This window comes from Apteryx mantelli, chromosome 3 (assembly GCF_036417845.1).
Source record: "Apteryx mantelli isolate bAptMan1 chromosome 3, bAptMan1.hap1, whole genome shotgun sequence".
NCBI classification, from domain to species: domain Eukaryota; kingdom Metazoa; phylum Chordata; class Aves; order Apterygiformes; family Apterygidae; genus Apteryx; species Apteryx mantelli.
In genome coordinates, this window is record NC_089980.1 from 119,472,216 (window position 1) to 119,498,220 (window position 26,005).

At 37.1% G+C, this 26,005-nt stretch overlaps 1 protein-coding gene across 2 annotated transcripts in view; it reads right to left on the reverse strand.

Annotated features, from left to right (window-relative positions):
- The window catches only part of EIPR1 (EARP complex and GARP complex interacting protein 1), a 94,597-nt gene that overhangs the window by 39,013 nt on the left and 29,579 nt on the right, over positions 1-26,005 (reverse strand). For both annotated transcript variants that reach the window (XM_067294260.1, XM_013952958.2), the window contains one exon: positions 7,400-7,556. In XM_067294260.1, the coding sequence (XP_067150361.1) occupies positions 7,400-7,556 (157 nt within the window). The remainder of the gene's footprint in view (positions 1-7,399; positions 7,557-26,005) is intronic.

Genomic DNA, 26,005 nt, shown 5'->3' on the forward strand with positions numbered 1-26,005 from the left:
TAGGAAACATGTATTCTACTCTGAGAAACAAATATTCTCAATTGTCAACACTTTTGGCCCTTCAGAGAGCAAACTGGAGTTCAAGACTGAGAAAACAGGAACACTTGTTCAAAGGTAGTTTCTCAGGAATGTTTTAAATTTTTCTGCATAGTTTCCCCCCCCTATGTTACAACTTCATTTTTTAATATTTCCCATCAACCTTTTAACCCAGTCAATAAACACTGTGAAAATAAAACCAGCTGGCAGCTATTTACACTGTAAAAAATCAGTAGTGACAAAAAATAATCCTAATTTTAAGGGCTGAGAATAGCTAAAGTAGCATTATAAATAAGAAAACAAAACCCTTAAAAAACTATGAAAACTGATCAGTTTTCTGGTTTTTTTTTTTTTTTTTTTTTTTTTTTTATACAGGTTGCCCAGAGAGGCGGTGGAGTCTACTTCTCTGGAGATTTTCAAAACCTGCCTGGATGCAATCCTGTGCAATGTGCTCTAGGTGACTGTGCTTGAGCAGGGGAGTTGGACTAGATGATCTCCAGAGGTCCCTTCCAACCTCAACCATTCTGTGATTCTTTCAGTGGGGGAAAAAAGACAACTAATTCTGCAGTAAGAGATGAGGGAAGAAGACAGCAAGGTGAGAATTAAAGTGAAATACTACCTTCTATCTGGGAGGGAGGAGTGAAATAATACTCTGCAAACCCTCGTCACTTTTAACTTGTAGAGTAGCAGTATTTCTATACTACTTTCTGTATGATGATTTACAAATTCAAGGTAAAGGCGACAAAGTTCTGCAAAAAGTTCAACAAAACTGAATTTCACTGTAAGCATATGAAACCAACTGAACCTCTCAGAAGTCGTCAAAAGATAACGGAATACAACTCCTTAAATCAAGCTCTACAGATAGACTAAGTTCACATACATGGAACAGCATATTTTTCTTGTACTTGCTGCAGGTATTTCACCTGCTTTAAGTCCTCGCTGCAGTGTCAGATTCCACTTTCACTAAGTTTCCCTTTTCTTTATAGGTCTGCAGTCAAATAAATCGTGGCCAAAAATTAATATAATTAGTTGGACATATGACACAAAATTTTATTATTTCACTAGCCAGTTAGTGTATGACAATTATTCCCTAGTATATGTGAGCGTATTCAATAGCTTGAAGTTTTAATATTTTTTATGGCTAATATTGTATTGCTTTGAAAATATTCAAAGGAAGGAATGAGAGACAAATGTTACAAATTACTTTGCTCATTGTGGACATGTTTTGAGGATGATGAAAGTGGAAAATGAGATCGAAAACATGAGAAAGAGACAACAAATGGTTGAACACAAGGATTTATTTAAAGTAAAGGATAATCAAAGAGTCAACAGAGCAAAATCCTGTAAAGAATTCAGGGTATTAAAGAATTTTGGGGGAAGGGAGACAAGTAAAGCATAAAATAAAGTTACATTTTTAACATTTTAGAAAGGATCAGAATACAAAGGGGCAATTGACAGTATTGAAAAGGAGCTATAAGTTATATTTCAAGTCAAAACAGCTGTTATAAAGTAAGTTTTTCTAAAAAATATTCTCTATACACTTCATCTTTGTAATACCAGAGACAGGTGATAGAGAATATAAGCATGTGGAATGAAACAGGTGTAGAACAATTATTCTTAAGTGCTGATAATTCTTTGTCTGCAATTAATCAGCTTCACTAATATGTGTCTCCTGATAGCTCTGAAATTTTGTGCATTATGTGAAGAAACTGAAAGGCCTATGACACAGACAATTATCATCGGTTGGTCAGCTGTCAAAAACTGAAAAAACTAAAAAACCTAGAGGTCATTTTATGACCAAGGCAACTGGCACTCCTGACACTCAAAAGAATCTCTACACAAAAATCAGAAGAACCTCCCCACACACAATTATATTTATGGTACAGGGACCTATAAAGTGTTAAAATAAGACAAAGTTTTCATTTATTCCAAACGTAGAAAAAACTACATGCCAGTAAATTGCATTAATTACACACCTTTGCTATATCACATATATAACAGTTAATATACTTTCCAGATAGTGTGAGCCTCCTAAAAGAAATGTTACTTTAAGGTTTTATTTCATTAGATAAAGACCATTAAAAAAAAAAATCTGAAACATTTTAAATTTAAACTAAGGCAGAATTTTAACATATATATCCTGAAGTCTAGCAGAGTGTTACTATAGAAGAATTAATGTTACCAACAACAGGATAGCAAATGAAAGTGTTACCTGAATGCAATATGAAAGTGCTACAGCTATTAAAAATGCCATTTTTAGGGTTTTTTTGAGTTTAAAACTTGCTTACTTCTTGGCTTTCTTTTCTTGGGACAAGGTTATTTCCTTTTTTAAAGGCCAAAAGAAAATAAATAAAAAAGAAAAACATATACCTCACTTCTGGAAAGTGCTTATTCATCTGTCTTCAGGGCATTAATTTCAAATGTGCTTAACTTTCATCAGGTGACTGTGTTCATAATGGAATGAATATGATCAAATTGATACAGATACATCAGGAGATAGATGATACTATGGAAGCCAAATATGAGGGATGATCATTTTGTCACATGCGTGGGACAGAAGGAAAGACAGAAAGAAAGGATTTGTCAGTAATCTGCACAAAGGGCAGAAACAGAGAGAATAGTCATATAAGACAAGTTTAAGGGGCAGTTGAATAAGAACAGGGAATTTAATTACAAACAAAGATTTGTTGGAAAGATAAATCAGAGGAAGATACAGTAGTTACTGTAACTATTCTTAGTTATCTCGTTACTAAATCAACGCATGCAGCACCTTAACACTCTGTCATTGACTACTCCCAGTAAACTAAGAATACTAATACCACTAAAGGTTTGTGAGGTAACAGGCTTACTGGCAGCAATCATTAACAACAGAGTGACAGTGGAGCCTCATCAGAATATTGCTTTCCTCACTACAAGCTTTTTTTTTTTTTTTTTTTTAAATCAGAATTGAAAGAAATCATAGCCCAGGCACAACTGCATCATTACAAGTTGCTTCTTCAAAATAAATTTGGAATTTAAATGCCTTTTCTTATGAAACACTGTTTCATAGTAGAACTACAGAGTGGAGGGAATAACACAATTAAAGACCCAGTTAAAGAATAATTTGTTGCAATTGGCTTAAATCCTATTTTCTCCATGAGGTTCTCCATGTATTCTGAGAAGACATCAACTATTTGTCTTTAGTTGAACTTTTGGTGGCTCTGATGCCTCCCAATTAAAAGGAAAAGTGGAAATCAGAATAAGGCAAAGCTACAAGTGCTCAACAGAATGAACCCAGCCCCTGCTGCTCCCACGCGGAGCTTATCCTGTCACCTCCGATTTGCCAGAAATATGACTGCTCAAATAACAATCAAATGGGAGCGGAAGAGGGAGACTGCTGTGGATACCTAATTTTCACTAAATTTGTGACTAATGGCTTGTTGGACTTGCCTACAAACTTCAAATGAGAGCAGAAGGACTGTTCTAAATTCTTCTGTAGCAACCAGCAGCTTCTGACAGTCACAGTAAAGTGAAGATTTTTTTCACTCTGTCCCACTGAAAGGGGATTTGTATGCAACAAAATGCCAGCTCTTTTAAGACTAAACGAATGACAGAAGCCATCTTCTCTTTTTATTTGCCATTCTGTTAGGTTATTAGGTTATAGTCACTTATAAAAATTATATCTTTTTTACTTTATAGGTCTAATGTGCAAATTTGGAGTTGCTTGTATATGCTTTAATGTCAAAGCAGGCAGCTATTCTGTCATATGAGCCCTTTGGAACTACAAGCTCAATTCTAAATCTAGAAAATTTTGCACAAAGACATGTAAAGACAAATGCAGTGAACTTCTCTTCTAAATCAAAAGCACAATTAGCAATACTAGTACACAGAGAAGACTTTAAATCAAATCACAACCCTTGATGTCCAAGCAGTCTTAGCTGTTTGTTTGCTCTTTCTAAAAGATATTTTTTCATTCTCCTTACAGTAGATAAGAGTATCTATTTACCTGCTATAACGATCCAAAAAAGAAGGAATTCTGTTCAAATATCTAAACATTTTCCCTTAGAACAGAGTCAGAGCAAACTGTTACCTCCAACACTTACTCTTTCCATCAAGACAATTTATCTTCTTCTTAAGATCACTACTTTCGCTTAATAGTTTTAACTTTCTTCTTGTACTGTTTTTTTAACTTTAAAGGAGAACACAATATACTGATAAATAAGTTTACTTAAGAGTCCCTTTTTACTATTGGATATACAACAAAGTCCTCATGATAAATCCTCTCAGTAAGTGATTTAGTAGTCTTTAACAAGACATAGTATGGATTTAAAAATATACATGCAAGAAACAGACCATACTACTCATCTTTTCCAGATTATCTGTGGAAATAGCCTATGTATAGTACCCTTTTTCTTTTGTAAACTCAAAATGTGCTAGTATAAGCTTTTAGTGATAAACATCCCCCCATCCTTAAAACAGCGTATTTTTAAGAGAATTTCTTCCCTTCTAATTTCTTTGACATTTGATAATATTTGTAGTCCATATTTAAGATTGATCAAGTGGGATATAATAAGAAAATCCAACTTCAGTAAGTAGAGAGGCTTACCGAAGTCATCTGCTCTGCCTATTACCATTCCAAACATATCCACCCCTTTTCAACTTTCTTTAGCCTCTGACTAACATCTTCTACATAAAACACAAATTCTTCATTCTTCCCCCTTCAAGACTCTCACTTTTCTCACCTCTGTAATCTCTTTTCACTTTCCCTTTGCAGTTATACCTGTGTTGCCCACCCAACACTTTTCCCTTACTAATTTCACTTTTATCTTATTCCAAATTTACTCCACGGACCTCCACCTGACTTGCTTCACTTCTTCCCCCTCTCTTTTGAGGTATACCTGGATACTGAACAGCATCTACCCTGTTTCATATCTGCCATGCTTGGAATACCAAAAGTAGGATGTTAAGTCGATACAAACAAGCCTGCTTCTAGCAGCTGCTTGGGGAGAATCTCCTCCTTTGCACCTACGCTCCTGACACAAGAAAAAGTCCTGCTGAGTTCACAGTTCAAGAGCTTATAGTTTACATCTTCTCTCATGGCTAGTAATATCCTCCCTCTCTGAGAATAAGGCTGTCAAGTCTACTGTCAAAACATCTGTAGGAAACTGAAAAAGAAGTGGGGTAGTAGGTTACTCCTAAAACCTAAGTCATCCGCATTTTAACAGAAACAGGTTTGGGAATTCCTTCAAGATGGACTGAAAATAGTAATCAAAGTAACAGTCTCATTAACTGTTCTGTTTCCTTAGCCGCTCTTGCCAAAGTGTACCTTGGACAGCTTCCTGAAACATGTCCAATCGCAAGTTTTACTGAAACTTTTAAAACAATACATAGAATAACATCCTTGTGATTATGTAAGTGTATGCTGTGTGAATATGCATATTTATCTATAAAATGAAGTTACAGAAAGGGCCCATTTTTGCAAATGCTCATAATTATAATACTCCACAGAACTCTCTGCATTTTGGCTCACATAAGGAGCCAGACAGAGGATGAAAAAAATCTTAGGTTTCAACCAAACAGAGCAATTAATGGGCCTATTTGTTTGCCTAATTTAAGCATCTGCTTAATTTTCTGAAATGTCTCTATGGCCATACAGAAGTTTTTTTAAGTAAAAATTTTGTTGAGTTCCAGATTCAAAGCTTAGTAGCAGCACACATTTTCAGTAACTGAAAGTGAACAATAATGCTTCATTTTTAAACACAGTAACTCATGAAATGCAGATGAAACAGAGCTGAATAAAAGCACTTTTCACCTACCTGTAATGGCTGGGACATCAGTTTTTCTTTAAAGGTTTTGTCAAATTTATTTCGAAATATGTTGAGCAGGAGGGACACATTCAGACACAAGTGAGGAAAGTTTAGAATTTTAGTCACAAAGAATTCGAAATGCTTTTCAGTCTTGATTCACAAAAGACAAGCGATATTAAATGATATGTCCATGCTCATTTTTAATAAGAAATGCCAGAGAGATTCAAGCTTAGCATTCCATAAAAGTGATGAAATAAAAATAAGGAAACACAGGATGAGTTTTTCTTACTGGTCAGTAAACAATCAAACAAAACCAATACTGGGCATATAGGAAGTGGAAAAAAAAAAATTTCGGTTCCTAGTACACAATAGTAGATATAGAAAGTCTCTGATACAATATTTTAACTATATGGCTTTCTTAAGGAAACAGAACAATGCAAGAAGATCAACATTAAAGAAAAGAAGACAGAAAAGACATAAGACAGAACAGGGAAAACATACAGGGAAAGCATGAGCAGGTAAAGCACTAAGAGAGACAGTGGCTGCCTGAGTACACAACCAGTAGCATTTTAAGGACAGCTTTGCTTTCTTCCTTTCAATCACAATCAAGTCTCAATTACTTACAGTCTGCAACCTAGATATCCATGAATACTGTGGATCATCTGTGCTATGGATGCCAGTAAACAAAATATCTTCACATGAGCTAGAGATGTCACATTTCATTTACAAAAATCTTTGTTATTATTATTTTTTTCTTAATTCTCTGATATGGTGAAGAGACTGTACAACTTACATGACCATTTTCTACTCCTTATTCTTTCTGACAGACACATTCCCGAGACCACTGCAGAACATACTCTTACAATTTCGACTTTTCTTGCCAGTGGAAAATGGTCAGGTGGTCCCAAAAGATGTCAAACAACATTGTAGTTGGTGAACCGAGTGAGTCAACATTTCTTTGCCCTGCGCTAGTTCAGGAAGCGGCGAGAACATGTCATACGCATACCCACAAAGCAAAGGACTTGCAAATACATGATGAACAATTTTCACCTTCTGTTAAATATCATGAAGGAAAGGGAAAAGAACCTCTGTGATACCCTTTGCAGTATCTCAGTCCTCCTTGTCTATTCTTACACAACAGAAAAGAGTAGTTAAACAGACACTACGTAATATAATGAATGCTTATCTTAACAAACAATAAATTACTTGCACTTATGCCAAATCAGTTCAGTGAAGACAAAAAAAGAAAAAAGTGTAACATCAAATTTATATTCTATATAAAAATTGAAATCCTAAGTATTATACCTTTCTGCAACAAAGGATAGATGGGGCAGGTGGGGAGAAGCGCATTAGAACAGCACACAGGCTGTTACTCCATATGTGTTTGCAGGACTATAATTAATGTTTTTAATCTATGACACATCTGGGACTAAAAATCCAATTTGTACTATTTCTTTAAGATAGAATAGTTTTAAAGTGGATAGTAAGGCTTCTACAATATAAACCTGCACAAAACTAACAGTACAGGTCTATCCTTTAGGTTTTTTTCTAGGAGTATAAAATATGCAGAATCCTACCAGGCCATATTGCCATGGGCTGTGTTGTCAAGGTGACAGAGTAGCTCCAGGGTTTGAGCGTTGCTTGATGAATCATCAGGGGATTCATGACTGCCTGATTCCAATTCCTTCGGCATTCTCCAAACAGCAGCACATGTCACGACTTTACTGTCTGAAGCTAAGCAACAGAGAATAATGTCAACAGATCATTGTATAGGAGACATATTTTGTATACAGTGCATCAACATTTACACAAATCTATAAGCAATGCACATCTGCTGTTTAAAATATTTTAAAATATTATATTAAGCTAAATTTAAAGAATGCAGAATATAGATACAGACACAGACCTCAAGTTTGCAGTCAAATTCATGCAGAACTCAAAATTAGCATGCATTTAACCCACTTCTTCCTGTTTTAAAGGCAAAATTCAATTCTCAAGAGAACATAACTCTTTTGAAAGTAAGTATTCCAAGTTTCATTTGCCATATTTAGGTTAATGAAAATGACCCACTAGATATATTGCTTAAGCCCTTAACAATTATTTAGACACAGTTTTAACATTTTCCTTTTAAGGGCTATCTTCAGTTGAATCTATAGCATTATGTTGTAACCTTTGCTACCCAAGACTGTTTATTACAAAACTTAGTTTTCCACAAACATACACTCCTCTCTAATTCTAGTGAATAAAAACAGCTTCCAAAACACAAACTTACATATACATATATATAGCAAAACACTACAATATATATGATAAGGCAACTGTACAATGAGGAAAAAAGCACCACCATATGGTCTGTGCCCATATGGTATTGCCTCTCACCCCATATAGCTATTTGCAGCAGCGTAGAACGGGTAGAGATCAGAGTAGCAACGCCTACGTTCAAACTGCTAGAGCCTCTGGTCCAGGGTTCACAGAGGAAGAACAGGTCGGTATTATCTAGTACAGCAGGAACAACCAACCAGCTAGAGTGACGTTAAGCAGAAGCAGGGGGGAATGACTACCTACTAATGATGGGCTAGGTGAAAAAAACAAAGGATAAGTAGCAATGAATGACATGTTTTCTCAGGTGAGGTCATTTCATAGGCCTTTTTCTCACAGTTCTGTCTTCGAGTACATTTGGTTGATTTTAGTCTAGAGTGCTTGATTAAAGAGCCATGAGCAGACGTGACTGACTCAGATCAGTGAAAGTAAAACAGGAACAATCGTAATGAAAGTGTTTTCAAAAGGAAGGGCAGTAAATCAGAAAAATGCTATCTGAGGTTGAAATGTTACTAACGTAGAAAAATGTCCCTATTAGAAAGGGGACCAAGCTGGACATTATATATGCAAAAAAGGCACCTAAACAACAGACAATAGAACAAAAAGCCATTGATACACAATAAATAAAAACAAAATATAAGAATTCAGACACACTTAAAAAGTGGACATATGAAATAAAAACTGTAGGTAGTTAGGTCAAGTCAGTCAAAGAAAATGACCATTTCTATGAAAAGAAAGAGTTAGAGAAGGACTTTTAATTTAAGGTACAGAGTTCAGAATACATGACCATTGTGGATTTGAGAGAATGTACTAAATGTGAAATACGATACATATATATATATATATATAAAACCATGTTATACAATAGTCTGGAATTTGTATACAAGTTGTATACCATATCATAAGACCATACATCTAAAGATGTAAAGATGTTGGATAATACCTTATTTATCAACACTTAATTGAGCTTTTACTAATTGTAGCGCACACTAACTAAACAGCTATTTTCAAGTCATTTGAGACAATTCCTTCACTTTGATTCAATGTGCCACTGCAGGTAGGAGAGGAAGCAAGTAGCAGATGGCTACTTTTTTTAAGCAAGGGGCAAATAAACCCACAGTATGCACTGTACACTATATAGGTAATAAATAACCTAAGCTGAAATTGCAATACAGATTGAGAAGAAAAGATTTATCAAATATTTTGCCTAGATAGTCAATATGAGATTGAGTGAAAAGAACACTCTAAAGAAACGTTTGGCGGATTATAACTACTGAAAGGCACCATGCACATCCAGTATCACGAGTCCTTGAAACATCATTTTAATTTCTTAAAACCAATTTCACTTTGGAACATTCTGAAATTGTGATGGTTTGTTCCCATGAAGAACTTAAAAATAAATTTAAAAAAAATCAGAATTTCTTGCACAATTGGATTTCCAGATTACAAACACTAAAACAGCTAAACAAGCAAAAACAAGCAGTGATCTCAAGACTGAGGGAGATTGGAGGAGGGAAGAGAAGGGGAAAAAAAAAAAGAAAAAGAAAGAAAGAAAATTGAAATCCCCTTGGAAGTTGATGTAACCAGGCTCCTGTGCAACTCTAGTGCTTTGAAAACTTCTCAGCAACCACCAATGAAATAAATGTGTTTGAATTTCTAATGTGTGCAGCAATTCTACAAAAATTTTATATTTGATTTCAAATTATAACTACAGTTGCTGCTAATGAGCAAGTTGGAAATGTACCTTGATATTCCACGCAGAGTAGATTTGCTCGAGTAGTGAAAACAAATTTATCAGACTTCCACATCTTGCAGACCTGGCTATGCCATTCCTTGGAGCCCAGCACAGCATTCTCTCTGAAAAGCTGTTTAGCTGCTCTGATGATATGATGCGTATCAGATGCCATTTGCTCTTCCAAAATGCAAGAGAAGCTTATCTTTTTGAAATGTAATTTGACCGTGGTAGATTTCTGTATTAATGGCTGTTATTTTGCGGTACTTACTCTAGGCAGCATTTTTTTTTTTTTTTAACTATTCAATTTTTATCTTAAAGATTTGCTCTAAGCTTTCTATATTAGCGCATATCTTTAAAATACAATTTTAAAATGAAGGCTATCTATCAAACTTACTAGGGATCCTAATAGCTCAGAAGTTATTCATTCCCTTTCACAGTGGTAGCTCAGCTACTTTAGATTTTTCTGTCCTTGTTTACAAAAATAGAAATAAAAATATCTATTTTTAACCAACATTAAAAATGGCTTAGTGACATAATTATCACTTCTTTTCTCTATACATACAGAAGCTTTAACCTCCTCCTAACAACTACATTCCTTACATTTCAGTATTTATTAAAAGTTTCTTCTTGAATTAAAAATCATATTATCTCCACATCATTTTATAACATGGATGTTCCTGTAAACACCAAATAATAGTAAAAAAGATCAGAAGTAGAGGTTGGCTCAGAATTTCATATGCAAGATTCTATGACATTACATCTCCGTTTCACTTCATTTGGGATTGGCAGGGGAGGATAAAATCTGTCGTGCATCTGAAAGGGCCATGCTTCCTCCAACACAGACAGACAGCGTGCCCAAAACTCACTGTCATCATAGACATTATTCTCTGCTTTTAACTGGACTTGAAGATGCTCATGGAAGATTACAGGCCATTTTCCAGCTGTTAAATGATCAACTATCATCAACAACTGTATGTGCATTACAAATCTTCAGGTTCTATTTTAACCGTTGGAGGAACTCTGCAATTAGATACGTGGCTAGATCTGTAGTGCTGAGACTTAATTCAGACCACTATTAATTTCTCCTTGCACTTTTTATGTACCTACAGTTCTGACACTTTATTCATTCTCAGACGTGTGAAACTAAAATGGAATTGCCACAGCTTCCGTATTTTGGATATGCCCGGCTTAATTCCAACGCTTAATTTCCCTTTATATAAAGCACTTTTAGAAAAACATATCTTTTGCTCTCTGGTAAAAGAGAAGGAAAATTCTAGGACTGAGCGAAAGCATCACTCCATTATGACAGATGGAGTTCTTTGGTGGGTTGTGATTCTTTTTAATCAAATAACCAGTAGCAACAAACCTACAGGAACCCATAGACAGTAAATAACTCTCATTACATAGAAATCCAGGTCCCACAACAAGCTTCTCATGGCTCTACGACAAAAATCACTAGGAGTACGCAGTAACTGTGGAATTACCCATACAGTCCTATTTCTTAAATGATATTAAAATTTACATACCCAGTATTACTACATAGCTTCACTATAGCTTCTAGTGTCATTGCTTGCCCAGAAAATCTTCATGCAAATAGAAACCCTAGCTTTTTCCTTCTTTTACTAAATCTTCATTTCACCCTACTGCATATATGCAGTAAAGACAATGTTTTCACCTATAACCTCTTGTACAATTTCTCAGACACAATGCAAAATTAAGCACATTTCTATAAACATGTACCTGTCAGCACTACTTTCCCCTAAAAGATAAAAGACAAATAGGAATGCAATATTTAAAAGACAATGCCAGTTATTCTGTATAGCAAAGAGTATAGGAAAGCAAAACACCTACAAGTTGCGCTTCTAGATCTTCTTTAAAGCTATTTAAATTGTTGGAAACTGCTTTTCCAACCTTACCTCATATTTAGACCAGAATTTTTCTTTATTTTATGTCACAGAACCAATGCAAGCAAGAATAGATAAGGTTAAGCTAGTTTATGACTTTTTCTGTTGTGTTGTTGTAATTGAGCTTATTAAGAAAAACATTAGGCAGTTTAACTAAGCACAATGTGAACCTATCTTGTGGACCTAAAAGTTATACTTTCATGGAGTATAACTGAAAGGTTTGCAGAAGGCAATCTCACTGTATCTATAAAGCATTGTTCACAAAAATGATCCAGAAATGAGACGATGACATATTAAATCTTTGTCACGTTTAATCCTCATCATTCAAGAAAAAGCCCTTGTCTAATTCATTGTACAACTCCAGTATAACTTTCACTAGGCACAGTTAAAGCTGGAGTTAGACATACTGTTCCAACTGCAACAAGCCACTAGGTAAGCATTAGTTTCCCCAACCTTATCAATACTACCTCCTAGGCAGGGATTACCGTATCCTCTGATCTGCCAGAATAATTCTGCATAGAGTTTCTTCTACCTGGTTCCATTGAAACGATCGAAACTTAAAAACAAACAAAGCAAAAAAAAAAAAAAGAAGGAACAAACAATCCCACATTTGGACAAAACTGAGTTAGAAAGCAATTAAACATGCAGTTACACTGGCAGCTCTGAGAGTGCAGTAACCAACCGCAGGGAACAATCTTCAGTGAGTTCATCCACAGCCTAAGTGAGATAGCCATGGCTATAGAGCACAGGCCTTCTTTGTTGCCTACTTTACAAGTAGAGCAAGTGTGCATGCAGTGTGCGCAATTTGCAAAAGGTCACGACTTGGTCAAATCAATACCAGTTTTCACTGGAGCACTCAAAAGGACTTCTCAATGAGGGCTATTTCCAAGACAATTTTCAGCCTTCCACTACCCGCTGTTTCAACACAGACACAAAATAGGAGAAGTTGTAAACAGGTGAAGTATCCCGTTTATCTTCTTCCAAACACTGTTCCCCTCAGACAGTTGCTGCTACTTAAGGTAATAACCTCTGAGAAAGAAATAAGCCTGAAAAATCTTCGGCCTGAAAGGTAAACATATCAGAAAGTCATTAATGAGAGTCTGACAAGACACACATATGTAACCTTAACTACAGCTACCTGTTACTGCTTTATAGAATTACATCATATACAACTTATCAACTCACTGTACCATTGCTGGCTGGAATACAGTAGCCAGCAGACACTTCTTAACAGCTATACAATTATTTTGGGGCTAGAAGCAGAAGAAAAATGTAAATATAAGAACACAGACTGCTGATTCCAGATGCAATACATTTGCTCATGACACTGAGAAAGTCACTTCCGTCCCTGTGAAAAGTTCCTCCCTCCCCCCCCTTTTTTTTAAATGAATTTTCAGATTTTTAAGCTAGAAGAGATCGTCTAAGCACCATATGCAGCCCTCGATTTTACTTCAGCAATTCCTACAGTCAAAGACTTACGTACTGAAAGATGAAGTGAGTTCTGCCAGGTCTCCAGATTTAGGTGCTAGAACCTATGAATTCTAACAGGCAGAGTTATAAAGATTCCCTTAGAAAACACCGCAGCCTGGAAAACTGCAAGGAATTCAAGCAAACATCGGGTGTCATTATAAAAATCTGTCTGTAGAGACTTCCTGAAAAAATACAGTTTATTCTCTTTGATAAATAACAGCTTTAAAAAGGACACAACATGTAATTCCAGTAAACATACTAAGAAACCACTTGATATCTAGATGACTGAGGCAATAAATCAGAATAGATATCTTGGAGGGGGATGCAGTCCAGTTTGTCACTGTAGACAGTAAACATACTTGCTTAGACTTCTGTTTTTATGTTATTGAGAACAAAAAACTATACTTGCTATGTTGGAGCTGTAGGTGACTTTACAATCAAAAACAATCCAGTAATTTCACTGTTTTCTCACACCAAATCCCTTTATTGAAACTCTCCCTCCTCAAATATATTTCATAAGGAAGCTAGAGGAAAAAAAATATTTGAGTTAAAACCTTGATGATCTGAGTTCTAACTAAAGAGTAAAAAACACCTGAAACTGCTTTGGAGATGCTTCTACCAGTCAAATATTACTAAAACAAAGATGAGTCAGAAAATCAGAACAAATACATGGAATATATAAACAAATCCTCATCAAAAGTATGGACACTCATCGATACTCTGCAGTTCCAGCAGGTTTCAGTACACATAGAAACCCACCAGTTCCATTTACTTTTCTCTTTTAAGTGTGGACTGAGACACCCAGAACTTGATATAAGCCAATAAGTACTATCACTTTTCATACTCTGCCCACCATCAATTCACCTACTGCAGTTATTTCCCCAAAACTGAATCTGCCAGCATCTTTCATAGGTAATGGACACATTAGAAAAGGTAAAGGAGAAACATATTTTAAAAGGGGTGACTACAAACAATATAAAACTTTACTATTTGATGACAAATTTTAAAACAGGATTTTAAGAAGTTAAAAAAAAAAATTAAAACTCTTAAACAAATCTAAATCTCTTAACCTAAAACTCTTAAGCAAAGTGATGCCCATAGGTGCTGCCATAATATAAAGGGAAAAGTATAAGAATAAACTTGAATGGACATACAAAAAGTATTACCCCTCCCCCCCTCAAAATCCAAAAGACTCAAGTGGATTTAGATCCCAATTATACAGGGACACATCAGCCAACATTACAGCTCACAGCTGTTCAATCATCTACCTTTTATTCTTCTGGCGCCACTTGCTGAGTAAGACCTACCACGCCACCGAAGCATGCTCTGACATACATAACTGCAGTCCTGACTTGTCACAACCTTGCATCAGTCACCCAAAGCAGACCAGTTCCAGCTCTGCTCAGTCCTCCCTAATTATATCATTTTACACAATATTTTAATCCTGATGTTCAATCATTCTTTATGGTCTTTCTTAACTAAACACATATGATAAATCACCCTTAATTGTTTTCTTTCTCCCATAATACATTAAAGCCAGTTATTGCTAGTCTGCTGTTCTCTTTTCTTTCACATTTTTATATGTGCATTAGTAATTCAGTATTTTTAAATTAATTTTCTATTATTACTAACTATACACAGCTTCTGCAAGAACGATGTTTTCCCCTGCACTTTTTGCTGTCATTCTACTTCTTTCCCCTGTGTTTAACCTTGAAACCCAAAGGACAATGCTTCCCACACCCTTGCCTGCAGATATTCGCACCGAAGCTGGAGGAGCTGAAGCATCAGTGCCTGACAGGGTTTGCTCTTTGATCAGCTCAGGTGGTGCCAAGCCAGCTGGCTGCAGTTATTCTGTTGCCCAGGGAACAACAACTGAAGTGTGTACTTCCTAAATCTGCACGGGAGGCCCTTCTGCAGCATTGCCACAGCAGCTCTTGCTGTGCAAGGCTGAAGTGGTGAAGCTGCTATAGCTACAGCCCAGCTGGTGCCCATTAATGCTCACGGTATGACAGGAACAAGCAGCTAGTGTTCATAAGCCTCCTTCTTACCATTGACAAACAGAGAGTTATCACTCTTCCTTATTAATGAATGTAAACATCCTGCTCCCATTTTAATAAAATGAAGAAATCAAAACCGAAGTGATTCAAGTATGCATCATTTTTTAAACAAGAACCTTGCAGCCTTTTTAGTCAATTCATTAAAAAAAACAAAACAAAACAAAACAAAAACACCCCACCATGCTCAGTCTATTCAGCAACACATCCTGTACTGTCACAAGAAGGGAGAAAAAAAACAGCATACCATTCTTTTTCTGGGTTAAGACAAGATGAAAATCTTAAATGCCTGCATAGTCTTTTATTTCACATTTTCATTCCTACATACATCTCACCCTATATATTTCAGAAAAAATTAGAGGCAGCTTGATTTTCTTTTCCCATAATTCAAATGTATTTTTTAGCTACTTTGATTTTGAAAGACATGTATACAGAAATAGGGCAGAAAAATAACACAGCAGCTCACTCTGTATCCTAATAGAAGCACGTTTTCAAGCAGAGCTGAAAGTAGGAATCAGTAGTTGATAAAGAGTAACATGTTATGGTCCAGTCCAGCCTAGACATACACTCTCATGCAGGACATCCTCCATGCTTAGCTACTGTCTCACTAGTTCAACATGTGATAAGCACTGCATAAGCTGCAGCCTTCTCATAGTTAGCATGCAGATCACAGGTGACCATAAATTCACATTTACTGCATACCAATACAACACAGACATGGCTTAGGTCTTTAGACAACAGACTCCCGTGTCCCTGTATAAACAGCTGTATACGGAGGTTTTAAAGACCACACACACCAGACAGCAACACAGAGATAATGATCTAACAGAGCGTGCAAAGGAGTGGGCTATGACACATGGGAGAAGCAGATAAAACAATCATATTATATGGAAGTGGGAGACAGAACCTGCAGAAAGCAAGCAGTCAGCAGGCTGAAAAACTGAAGAAGGCATAAATTCCACTCTTTCACAGTCTGATGCTCCTTACGCTATCCAAAGGTGATTTGAGACAATGTCACAGCACATCCCTTTTTGGGGGGATAAGCTCTGCAAGTATATATCTATTTGAGGGAGCTCAAAATTTCCTGACCACATTTCTGAAATTCTGCCATACAGGGACAGCTAAAAGTGAAGAACTGTAGCCATTCCTATATTGACGAGCTGACCTTTGCAGTATGGCTCTGTCACGCTACGCTAGAAGGCAGAATTTGGCTACAACACTGTAAAAGTTGCTTAGCAGCGCATAGGAGTGCTTTCTTTCTGACACTTCATATGACCAGACCTCCTAAGTCAGTAAGAGTTACGGCTCCTCTGACACATCAGATACATCTCTAAGTATTTTAACACAGTAGAAAAAAAGCGGAGAAACTGGCACTACCTACACTCTCCTACACTTTTTTGTTTGTTCCTGATAGTCTTCCCAGTATTGTTACCACCAGCGCAGTTTTCATAATTGCAACAACAGGAGCCATACAAGAAGCAAGGTATTAGCTGGCCATTTAAAAAGCACTGTGAGATTTAACCCTGTGCAGAAAAGATCTGCATGATACACCAATAAAAGCCAATGAACCACATTTACGTGTTGGCTTTCATCATCACTAAGGCTAGTGAAGCTGAACACTATTATCAACATTGATATTTTTCTACACACAAAAGAAGAGCATAGAGAAAGCAGAAAGGTCTCATGGAGGCACTGACATCATCACCACCAAAGCCACAGCAGCTGTCAGTTAAATAAGGCTAGAAAATAATGCATTAAGGTTCCCCCTTGATGTTCTGTGAGGCATTAAAGCACTAAACTCCTTAACAGTTTGATGGAAACTGAGAAGCATTTATCCCCTCGTTGAATCAGGCCCTCACTAGACAGTTGCACATTTAATGTCCTATTTAAATAAGCTTTAGTATTCACATCTTACTGCATAAGATTTCCAAAGACAAATGTAATGACTGGACAGTTTATGGAAATTACCTCAAACAAGACAAATGTCACTATATCCAACATGAGTAGTTTGTTTATGCGGCTGTCCCAAGTTCTGCAGACAAATTCCTAACTGATTTCTTGATTTGGAAAGGTAGGTTTATTACCCCTCATGCCAGATTGTTACAGTCTCCACATAACACTTATCTTAATAAAGAGATCTAGATGTGTAGCTACACTATCAACACACAAACTTTCTTCTACCAGTGACTTGTGATTCAGAGCTTATATCTCTGTCATATTTTGCTTAGATCTGGACCTTATCTGGACAATCTGAATAGCTAACTTTCAGATGTGCTCACACATCAAGGATAAGTAGTCTATGGAAGAAAATATTAATTATAAACAATTAATAGCTAGATACTGTACCACATCATTTTCTGTTCATGAAGTACAAATACTAAGATAAAAAATGCTGGTTTTGCTACTGCAAGAAACATACAAGTTACTCATGTTTTTTAGTTGTATTTCATCTATGTACTGTCTCAAAATACTAACAGTTAGCACATCCAAAAAGCGTGGAGAAAGAAAAAGAACAAACATTGTCCTGTGCCAGTCAGCAGTTTTCTCAACTTGCGGCATCAAACAATGCATAATGTAGCAGAAGGCTACTAACAACTATGCAGTTCTCCTCGTTTGGCTACAGCTCTGCAGTGCTATAGGACAGAAAGCCCACTGTAATTTTTGGGGTTTTTTTTAATAAAACCAGAGTGAAAGAAAAGACACACAGCTCTTCCCTAAAAAGCTTATAATCTAAGAAGAAAAATCATGAAAACATAACCAAACAAAAACAAACCCATGAAAGCTTTAGTGTTTTTTGTTTGTTTGTTTTTAAAGCCGTAACCATCCCACCACCAAATCTTCAGCTTAGAGATGGGATATGATTCCTGCTCCAGTATGCTTTATGTTTACTCCCAATGTACAATCTTATTGGGATCAGAGACATGGATAGGTACAGGCTGTTCAGGAACAACAGACCAGGAAGGTAAAAACTGCTCTTTATGCAAGACAGCAGCTGGAATGCATGGAGCTCTGCCTAGGGATGGATGATGAGTCAGTTGACACTTTATGGGATAGGATTAGAGGGCAGACCAATGTGGGCAATGCTGTTGTGGTAAGAAAAGGCTTCTACAGGTATATCACAGCAGCAAAAGGAACACTAGGGAAAATGGGAGCCTGCTGGCAAATAAGACAGGGGTCCTGTGACAAAGGACATGGAAAAGGCAGAGGCACCCAATACCTTATTCACTTCAGTTTTTACCGGTAAGATTTGCCCTCAGGAAAGCCAGGCCTCTGAGACCAGTGGGAAATCTGGAACAATGAATACTTACCCTCAATAGAAGAGGGCCAAGTGAGAGAATATCTATACAAATGGGACCTGACGAGATACATCCACAAGAGCAGAGGGAGCCGGCTGTTGTCATTCCAAGGCCACTCTCAATATCTTTGAAAGGTCATGGCAAATGAGGGAGGTTCCTGAGGACTGAAAGAGAGCAAGTGTCACTCCTATCTTCAAGAAGGAGGATCCAGGGAACTACAGGCTGGTTAGCCTCCCTGGAAAGGTGATGGAGAAAATCCTCCTGGAAACCCTTTCCAAACACATGAAGGACAAGAAGATGATTGGAAGTAGTCAGCGTGTATTTACAAAGGGGGAGTCATTCTTAATGAACCTGATATCCTTCTACAACGAGAAGAGTGGCTTAACGGATAACAGGAGAGCAGTGAATGATGTTTATCTTGACTTTTGCCATTCTTTCAACACTGTCTTACATCACATTCTCATAGATAAGCTGACAAAGTATGGACTACATAAGTGATCAGTGAGGTGGGTTGAAAACGGCTGAACTGCTGGGCTCAAAGGGCAGCATGAAGTCCAGCTGGAGGCCAGTCACTAGTGGTGTATTCCAGGGGCTGATATTAAGGTGAATACTGTTTAAGATCTTCATTAAAGACCTCAGGGAAATCACAGGAACCTCAACAGGCTGGAGAAACGGACCAACAGGAACCTCAGAGTTCAGCAAAGGGAAATGCAAAGTCCAGCACCTGGAAAAGAATAACCCCATACACCTGTACAGGCTGGGAGTCAACCACCCAGAAAGCAGTTTAATAGAAAAGGCCCTGTGGGTCCTGGTGGTCAACAAGTTGAACATTAGCCATCAATTCACCCTTGAGGCAAGGAAGGCCCACAGAATCCTGGGCTGCATTAGGAAGAGCCTTGCCAGCAAGTCGATGGAGATGATTCCCCCTCCTCCCCGCCACTGAACACTGGTGAGGCCACATCTGGATTGCCGTGTTCAGTTCTGGGCTCCCCAGTACAAGATAGACATGGACTTACTGGAGCAAGTCCAGCAAAGGACCGCAAAGGTGATTAAGGGTTTGAAGCCTTGAGAAGAGAAGGCTCAAGGGGGAAATCAATGTGCATAAATACTGCAAGGGGGAGCAAAGACAATAGAATCAGGCTGTTCTCAGTGGTGCCAAGTGACAGGATAAGAGGCAATGGGTACAAACCGAAATACAGAAAATTCCACTTAAACATATATATATATTTTTAATATATATACTGTGAGGATGGTCAAACACTGTAACAGGTTGCCCAAACAGATTGTGGAGTCTTCATCTTTGGATATATTCAAAACCTGACAGGACATGACCCTGAGCAGCTTGCTCTAGTTGACCCTGCTTTGAGCAGGGGGGCTGGCCTAGAAGATCTCCAAATGTCCTTTCTGACCTCAACAGTTCTGTTACACAATAAATATAACAGAAATTTTTATACAAAAAGTTATGGGGCCACTGTTTTCAAATGTACCAAGAATAAGACCAAACAAATATTGAATCTGAGAGTAGAAACGAAGAGAGGGATGAACATGGCAAGGAGAAGTCTCCCCAACTCTTTTGACTAAGCAAAGAGAATAGGACACCATCAAGCAATGCAGGTTGATTAATCAATGCATGTTGGAGGGAATCAAACAGAAACCTCTTTGACTTGAAGGCTCATAATTCCTCTTCAATCAGCAAGTAACATATTGCATCTCAGACAAACATGCAGACCCAGCTGAAGTTCCATTATGGATGATAACCAGTCTGCTGTAATTTAGTACAAGTTGCATCATTCTAAGCTGACTAATTCTGAGCAGAGCCTGGATATTGTCTTTCTAGTGCCCAACAGCTATTCTTTGCAATAAACTCACTGTCTGAAATGTTTCTTTGGAGCAGGGGATTTCATCAGCCAAGAACACCAATCTTTGAGGACTCCATTGTGCTATGCACTGTACAAAACACTCAGAAAAGATGGACTCTACCCTATGCACAACACAGAAAACAGCTGAATATAAACTAGCACAACAACTGAAAAAAGACAACGTATTAGCTATAATAACAGGTGGCAATTCCAGCACAAGAGCAGCCATATGCTCATATTTTGGTAGGTACCACAGCAAGTTAGAGGGTCTTACAGAAGGAATTTGAAAGAGAAGAATTAAATGTCTTTGAGTGGAACCCATAACATGCATAAGAAACAAGAGGGGAAAAAGAATAGAAGTGGCTTTTCTAAGAACATGCAGTAACAGGCAACAAAGACTAGGCATTATGAACAAGTGATAGGATGGGGCTAGGTATGGAAAGCTTTGAAAGTTTAAACAAGTAGATGGAGGAATAGACAGATGTCATGTTGTCAAAGCCAAAGACTAGAAAAGCCATCTCCGTGGTACTTTTCTGAATGAACATGACTATGGCAAGACTGAAATGGTTAAGAACATAGCAGACATTTAGAGTTACAACAGGCAGATATATACTTTAAGAGTTGTATAGAATTATGCTGCAAGACCTGAATATAGCACAGATAAGAGAATCTAAAAATCCCACTTTGTGGGCAGAAATAGGCAGAAAGATGAAGACATACTCAGTGATCAGAACAAATGACAAAGGGAAAGTGTAAGAACTGGGGGAGCATATAGAGTATAATGAACTTGAAACAGATGCTTGTTATTCATTGAGTTAGGATTTCCTCTTTTATTTGACAACTGTTATCGGGTTCATGGTAAGAGTCAAGAAAACATAGCGGGGGGAGGGGGGGGAGAAACACTCTGGAAGCAGAGGCTCCTTAAAAAGAAGCATCTACAAACTGAAGCTAGCTCAACAAAGGGCTGCCAAGATGGTCAGGTGGTTGTAGTACATGCCCTGTGAGGAAAATGCTAAATTGACCTTGTTCAGCCTGAAGAAGAGAAGGCTTAGGGCAACTTAACAGCAGCTCTTCACCTTGGTGCATGGTGGGAAAACAAGAGCCACTCAGCATAAGTTGAAAAAAGAGATTCCGATGGGATAGGAGGAGAAACTTTTGCACCCTGAACACAGCCAAACAGTGGAATGGGTTCTTCAGAGAGGCTTTGCAGTCTCCATTTGTGGAGGTTTTCAAGACTCAACTGTACTGAGCAACCTGGTCTGAACTCATAGCTAACTCTACTTTGACCAGAAGGTCGAGTTAGAGACCCTCTGAGGTCCCTTAAACCTGAATTAAGGATCCTATGATCTTTAAACAGTAGAGAAATATCATTAGTCTACCAGGTAGCACATGCACATACAATGGACATAATAACATTATGCTGAGCAGCAAATCTTCACAGTGCCAGAAAAGGTACAAATACATTAACCTCAAATTGTCAGAGTCACCACAGGGACAGTGGCAGAACCATCTGCAATGGATCTCAATTTTTACGACTAGCGGTCAAACATATTATTTTTGTCTGATGCCACACAAAGTTACTGTAAACATAGTTTTCTCTTTTAAAGAGCACTCAAAAACTTAAGTTAAAAGGGAATTAAGGTTGTAAACTATCACCTAAAGTTATGAAAAACTAGAATTATAATTGTCTTTAAAACATCTTTAACAAGCTTTTACATAAGCATTGCAGATGATAGAATATGATACAGAAACATAGCATAATGACATAACTCAGTGTTATCAGATGACTAGACCTAACTCTAGATTCGCTACTTTATTTATCAAACCAGAAGAAGGCTAAATATTTAAGACATGGTTAGGACTTGAACTGTGAAGTTGATTAGGTCACCAGCAGAAGAAAAAATAAATAGACTTTTAGTGCTTTTTTAGAGGTCCACCAAGCAAGGGACTCACGTCAGTCTCTCCAGCTTTCCAACAAAGATTTGATATGGTGAGGCTGAGGTAGGCCACATCTTTGTGGTAGTAACAGGGCCACAGAGAATGGAAAATGAAAAAACGTGAAGTCACAAGTCTTTCAATGTTTACTCAGACAGAACTCACACAGAATACTTAGTTTCACTTGCATATTCATGAATAACTTTGAAGTCTAACATACACCAGAGAAAAGCAAGCTTCTAGATTCCACTTATTGACAACATAGTTGGACAAGAATGCCTAAGCACATACCATAAGACATTATATGTATCCAATTCCCACAGTGGACCTTAGATATGTGATTCTCTGATTCCATCCTCCCCAATGATTATACAGCATTCTGACATGCTGCACGCAGAATCCTGGTCATAAAATATTTTGAAGACTTCTTCAAATTTAAGGCATTTGTCTCAGGCTTATGAGTTGTATACACTCACTCCACAATATGCATACAACTACAGTGCAACCCACCAATGAAAACCTAGCAAACCAGAAATCAATTGCAATATTTCAGGATTGTACACTGACACATTCCAGAGCTGGGTGCTTACCTGCAATCTGTCTGACCTGACCAGCAGAGCTGGCCACTGCAAAGTGGATAGAATGGAATGGTAAAAGAAAAATGGAAGTTCTGCACCAATAGCACTGGATGGAGATAGAGAAAGAACACATATTTTTTCAGTTTATTACACTATTTCAGTTCAATATTTGAAAATTAAGTTAAAAACTATCTGGGAATTAGAAAAGAAAAACTGTTTTTCTGTTCTAATCCACGCTGCTTTTTTGTTCTAAACAAAAAAAAAAAGAGGAGGAGGAAACCTCCTAATGCTGAAGGATATAGCAGCCTGATAATTCAACAGGTTCTCTCCCAGTGACAGCTCTAATTCAGAAGCATTTCACCAACTTTCCATATTTTAGAAGCACTCTTTTCAATATCATGACCATCCTGCAATGCTTCTGTTTCAGCCATCTTCCCTCCTTCTTTCTGACATAATTCTATTTTGCTTCACAGAATAAACACTACAATTAACCCGATAACAGTTGTCAAATAAAAGAGGAAATCCTAACTCAATGAATAACAAGCATCTGTTTCAAGTTCATTATACTCTGTATGCTCCCCCAGTTCTTACACTTTTCCTTACGTATCTGCTCTTACCCACTGGCTGAGACGCAGTACTAAGCTAGACTCCTACAACAGTCTTCTATACATATGTTCAAAAAAATTGCCTGTCCTCATAGACTGTAATAATATAGTTTTGTTACCTGTCATTTGGACTACACTACAAAATATATCTAAGCACACACAGGCCTTCCATTTGAACACCAATTAACATGGAACAATTTCCTCAGCAACACAGGCTATTAAGAGGAAAAAAAAAAAGTCACCATTTGCATAGTGGTTTTCCATCACACATACCAGATGTCAGTCATTTCACTTAAAACCTTATTGGAAGGTACTTCATGGGAATGCTACAAACTACATATCATAATTACAACTTCTAGAGAACAATAGGTGTAAGCTACAAAGAACACTTAGAACACAATCATTTTTTATTATATTTCTTCCCTCAAACTACAAAAACAAACTTTCTTCTGTACAGCCTTCTAGTAGTGCCGAGAAAAACACTGGGGAAAATTTAGAGAGATCATTCAACTCTGCATCTTACACTCCACTTCCTTATTTTATGACTCTAGAATATCACATAGCTGTACCAATGATTTCCCTACATGGAGTGTTTTCACTACAGCAAAGGAAATTGAAACCAATGAAGTCAATGCCATGTGCTGTCTTCAAAACTAAGCAGTTGTGAGCATCACCAGAAGCATTATTTCCAATATCCTTATTGAAGGATTTTTCTCTGCAGGAAGTTTTTTAATACACAAATGTTTGGGGTGAAGAAAAGAGGGGGAAAAAAAAAAAATGTAATGCGCTAGACAGCCATGACTCATTGCAAATTCAGTGTTTCAAATTAATGGATTTTAAATACACACATACAAACACAAAACTGCTGTTTAATTTTGATAAAAAAGGAAAATAAAGTTTGCATTTTCTGGATTTACAAAAACAAGTTATTTATACAATGTCTTCATTATCACTGCACAGTGGCACCTATCTTGTTTGAAGAAACATAATGAAATAAAACAAAAGGTGTGTGTGTATATACAGGTGCATGTCTGTGTGTGTAAAATGCCAGATAACAGTCTTCTACAATTGCACTTTCTTTTGCCCTCTTGTGGTTTTGTGTGTCACTACATGTTATTAAAATCCAGAACCTAACTTTGTAGAAGCTGAAAAACGTCTGTACTGGGAAAATAAATTGTTTTACACATACATTTCAATGTGATTTTGATTAAGAAACTCCATTCTTAAGAGAAACAAGAAGCAAGCACAAATATGGAAGAAAACAGCAATGTAAAAAATTATTGTTCAAGTATTTAATTTCAAAATGAACTTGGGAGGAGTTTTGACTAACTTTTCAAAGACGCTGTTTTCCTTAGTCACTCCACTTACACATAGATCCTATTGCTGCTACAATAGAAACAGCTCGACTTCCAAATCTTAATACTTTTATGCTTAATAGCAATTTTGCTTTTAAATTCCATTTTTCCTCTTCCTAGAAAGAGGAATTCATCAAGCTTCATCCCAATGGATTTAAAGCAAAGATCTATCTGAAAGGCTGAAGTTAAAAAGAGAACAGCCATTCCACTGTGAGTTCTCAAAATAGCAATATTATTGTCATAATGCAAACCCCAAGTCCACTGATGATGCTTTGCTGCATCTCACTGATTCATTATGTACCAAAAATAGTTCACACTAACAGACAAGACAGTTGTGTCATTCCTTGTTTTCTCCCCTCTGTAGGTTTTCCATCAGAATTGATACTTGTTATGTCTGAGAAGAGTTTTAACTCTCCACAGGCAAAGGTTACCATGATAATCAATTCTGGCCTCTTGAAGCTCCGCTAGCTTCCCTTTCCTCCTGATGTGTTTTGGAGGATAAGTGGGAATGATATCTCAGCAGCTCTTCATGTGATTCCCCCTCACCTCCCCCACAAAGCAGAAATGGACAGTATGTACTACCGGGTTTTGTGATAACCAATCTTTTAACAAGCCACATATCAAAACAAAGGAAGGCACAGACATGGAATGAAAGACATATGTGGATTAATTTACAGTACTGCAGAAATTCTTACTTTTACCAATAATTTAAGCAATCTTATTACTACATTCAGATGAGCTGCAAATGTCTTTCTTTTGGAGGAGCATCAGATGAAAGTATAGCCTGTGCACTCTGAATAGCAATTTTTTTTTTTTTTAAAGGAAAAGGGTACTGTCTATTTAAATCAAAAGATTTCTTCCTCCAAACTTCTTAGTCATTGAAATTAAGTAGTTGTTCAGTAAAAGTGAAAATCTTAAAACAGATCGATCAGTAGCCCTTCCTTTATCAGCACAGATGACCTGGGATGCCAGTCTCGCTGGATGACTAGCTAGTCATCAAGGCAAGAAGATCTGATTTCAAGGAGGAAAACATTGAAAGGAAATAAGAAAATGAATAGGATTTGGTTTGCTTG